The sequence below is a fragment of the Nematolebias whitei genome, chromosome 11 (assembly GCF_014905685.2).
Source record: "Nematolebias whitei isolate Nwh7 chromosome 11, NemWhi1, whole genome shotgun sequence".
Taxonomy (NCBI): domain Eukaryota; kingdom Metazoa; phylum Chordata; class Actinopteri; order Cyprinodontiformes; family Rivulidae; genus Nematolebias; species Nematolebias whitei.
In genome coordinates, this window is record NC_056508.1 from 30,198,288 (window position 1) to 30,201,969 (window position 3,682).

The 3,682-nt window shown below is 38.8% G+C and overlaps 1 protein-coding gene across 1 annotated transcript in view; it reads left to right on the forward strand.

Moving 5' to 3' along the window:
- csad (cysteine sulfinic acid decarboxylase) overlaps window positions 1–3,468 on the forward strand; it is an 89,509-nt gene extending 86,041 nt beyond the window's left edge. Inside the window, exons 2-11 of the mRNA XM_037684481.1 lie at window positions 716–960; window positions 1,064–1,143; window positions 1,294–1,348; window positions 1,447–1,563; window positions 1,639–1,703; window positions 1,826–1,907; window positions 1,996–2,195; window positions 2,898–2,949; window positions 3,028–3,117; window positions 3,295–3,468. Coding sequence (XP_037540409.1) covers window positions 716–960; window positions 1,064–1,143; window positions 1,294–1,348; window positions 1,447–1,563; window positions 1,639–1,703; window positions 1,826–1,907; window positions 1,996–2,195; window positions 2,898–2,949; window positions 3,028–3,117; window positions 3,295–3,468 — 1,160 coding nt within the window. The remainder of the gene's footprint in view (window positions 1–715; window positions 961–1,063; window positions 1,144–1,293; window positions 1,349–1,446; window positions 1,564–1,638; window positions 1,704–1,825; window positions 1,908–1,995; window positions 2,196–2,897; window positions 2,950–3,027; window positions 3,118–3,294) is intronic.
- The last annotated feature ends 214 nt before the right edge of the window (window positions 3,469–3,682 follow it).

Below are 3,682 nucleotides of genomic sequence, written 5' to 3' on the forward strand. Positions count from 1 at the left end.
ACAAGAAAAGATCCACACAAATTATTTTAGATTAAAAAAAAAAAACTATTGCAATCCTAAAACAATTGTTACAAATTTTGTAACAAAACGTATTGTGAAAAATAATTATTTAGTTCTGCAATATTTGATAAAATGTAGAACTCATTTACATTTGTTAAATAACTTTCCAGGCAACAGATGTTCCTGTTTTAATGATTCTTAAAAAAAAAAAAAATCTGCCGTTGGATAAAGAAATATTCATTTAATCAGGTACCATTTTATTTTATACTGTGAGTTAACGTTATAGTTTTAAACAGAATGATGTCCAAGGAAAGATTTGACAAGAAACATCTCCGTTGATGTCCATATGTTTTTAATTCAAAGCTCTCCAGCAGATTAAATCATAAATGTGGGAGCAGCTGCTGAGGTGGGAACAAAATAATGTGCATGGCCAAAAATACAGTTTTTCAAAATGGACACACGAAAATAGGCTGTGATTTTCAACAAGTGTCCACTCCAAACTCGACCACGCATCTCGCTGGTCACTTGGTTGCTAACATCAGAGTTCAGTGAAACTAATGGAAAATGCACATTTTCTCTCAGTTTTGAGGGATTTTTTCCACCAACTCGCCTCCCAAAAGTTGTAGCTCTGTGACACCGCCTTCAGATCCGTATTTAAAAAATAAAAAACAAAATCTTGAGTGTACAAGAAGAGTTCCAACCCGTTAATGATCAGAGATGGTAAATGTTTCCTGCAGCTTCACTTACGAAGTGGCACCAGTCTTTGTGCTGATGGAACTCGAGGTTCTGAGAAGCCTTCGTCAGCTGGTGGGCTGGACAGAAGGCGATGGTATTTTCTGCCCTGGGGGGTCCACCTCCAACATGTATGCCATGAACCTCGCACGCTACAGACTCTTCCCAAAGGTCAAAAGTCAGGGCCTCTGGGCTCTCCCACGCCTGGCCATCTTCACATCTCCAGAGGTCAGGACAGATGTTCAGCACTCCATGTCTGATTACAGAGTAAAACTTGATCTGAGGAGTTGGATGAAAATCACATGTCAGAAGCGTGTATCTTGTGTTTTAGAGCCATTACTCTGTGAAGAAGGGGGCAGCGTTTCTGGGGTTTGGAACAGATAATGTCATCTTGGTGAAGGTGGATGAAAGGTAATGTCGATTTTTATCATGTAGAAGTAGGAAAACAATGTGTATAATCTAATACGACTGAAGAAAACACTCCAAGACTCGTGCTTTGCCAGTCTCAGTCTCTTATTTTGCCTGATTTCCTTTACTTGTGCACATTCTCGTATCGTATAGAGGTCATATGATCCCAGAGGACCTGGATGAACAGATAGAGCTTTTAAAATCTCAGGTAAACTTCCTTAAGCACATTATATAAAAAGATACATTTGTGCATATCAAACTTCAAGTTGACATAAATTAGACTCACTTCCTGTTTTCTGCTGTCAGGGTGTAGTTCCACTTCTAGTGAGCTGCACAGCGGGCACCACGGTGCAGGGTGCATTCGACCCGCTGGATGGAATAGCCGATGTTTGTGACAAACACAAGCTGTGGATGCACGTCGACGTGAGTCCTCCATGAGACTGTCTTGTATTAGTAAGTTCTTTATTGTGAGGAGCTTTGACTTTTGTCTTGTTTCAGGCCGCCTGGGGAGGAAGTGTGCTCTTTTCCAAGCAGCACCGACACCTAATGAAAGGTGTTCACAGGTATTAACTTAAGGTGTATTTTACTTTGTGATGACCTTCGTGTTTAGCTTGCATGAGCAAAACTAAACGGTTTTGAAGCTGCTGTCATTATTTACATTATACGTATATGTGTGTGACACAAGAGCAGATTCAGTAGCCTGGAATCCCCACAAAATGCTGGTAGCTGGCCTGCAGTGTTCTGCCCTGCTGCTCAAAGACACCACGGTTTGATTTCACTCATTATGCATTAATAACTGCTGAGTTTTGGTTAAACAGGCCCATCATTTTTATTATTATTTACAATTGTCTTCAGAACTTACTGAAGCGGTGCCACAGCTCAAATGCCTCGTATCTTTTCCAACAAGACAAGTTTTACGATGTGAACCTGGACGTCGGGGATAAGTCTGTGCAGTGCAGCCGCAAAGTGGATTGCCTGAAGTTGTGGTTGATGTGGAAAGCTGTCGGCTCATGTGGCTTGGAAGAGCGTGTTGACAAAGCTTTTATTCTTGTGAGGTAAATAACAGATTGTTGTCTATTGTCTGAGGAGGCTTTGCATAGACTCAATAATGCCAACATCTTAAATGCAACTTCTTTTTTAATATTTCACAGGTAAATTGAATGCAGTCTCAGTTTATTGCAGATACAGCTCACTGTAGGATTTATATTCCAAGATAATTTGCTCACTCTCAGATGTGCCTTGAGGCAGTGGCAGCTCGGGGGTCAGTGCTGCAGTCTTGTAATAATGAAGTTGTGGGGTTGAGCCCAAGTTGCATCATGTTTGGCGTAAAACCAAATCTTTCATGTGAGTTTGCTCACTGTGATAACCTCAGCGGAACAAGGCAGCCAAACAAAAAACAGTAACATCCTTTTATAATACATTTAAAATATGCTAAATAAAAACATTTTAGAAAAAAATGTCACACATTTTTTCACATCTATAAAAACTGACTTACTTTACCTTGAAGAAATGTTTTAGGCTGTTCGGTGCAGACAAAAAGCAGTCTCTGACGAATAATAAAGATACAAAAAGATACAAACCACATTGTCACTTATTCTAAACACAACAAGAAGAACATTAATCATTTAGATTTGCTTTGCAGGAAAACATTTTTTTCACTCTATGATTCCTCTACAGCTGTTTTGACAACCTGTGTCTGCGCTTTTACATCTGGAGCATCGGTGAGTTGTTTTCTTCATCAAGTATCTGTCTTGCAGGTATTTAGTGAATCAAATGAAGAAAAGAGATGGATTCCATCTGCTAAGTGAGGTAAGTTCATCTCTGTAGCTTAAAATGCATATTTTGTCAGTAAAATATTAAAACTGCATGTTTGAATTCTGCGGACAGCCAGAGTTTGTGAACGTATGCTTCTGGTTCGTACCACCGAGTCTGAGAGGGAGGGAAGGAAATGCTGATTACCAGAACAAATTGGCTAATGTAAGTTTCTGTATTGCACTGGTGAGATTTGGATTGAACATTGAAGCATCAGCATTTGAGATTTCATTGTTTTTATATATATCACACACACTTCTCTAGAGTTGATGAAATGCAGCCTGTTTGTTAAAAGCAGCCATAATCTTGTGAATATTACAGATAAATGTTTTTTACTAACAGGTAGCTCCAACAATCAAGGAGCGTATGATGAAACAAGGCACGCTGATGGTGGGCTACCAGCCTCTTGGAGACATGGTCAACTTTTTCCGCGTGACTGTCTTTTCTCCACTTGTTTCACACAAAGACATGGACTTCTTCCTTGATGAAATCCAACGACTTGGAAGTGATCTGTGACCTACTTATCATGGTCTTTTCTTAATTTAGGACTTAGTCTTACTTTAAACTTGCAAATGTTAACTTTACACTTATAGGCTAGCTGACTCATTAGTACATATTTACAGAGGTCACCATATACCATAAATAAAATATTGTATTAATAAAATACTTGCAAGGAGTTTGAATAAAATGCCTATGTTTATTATTTTTTATTTATTATTATTGTTTAAGA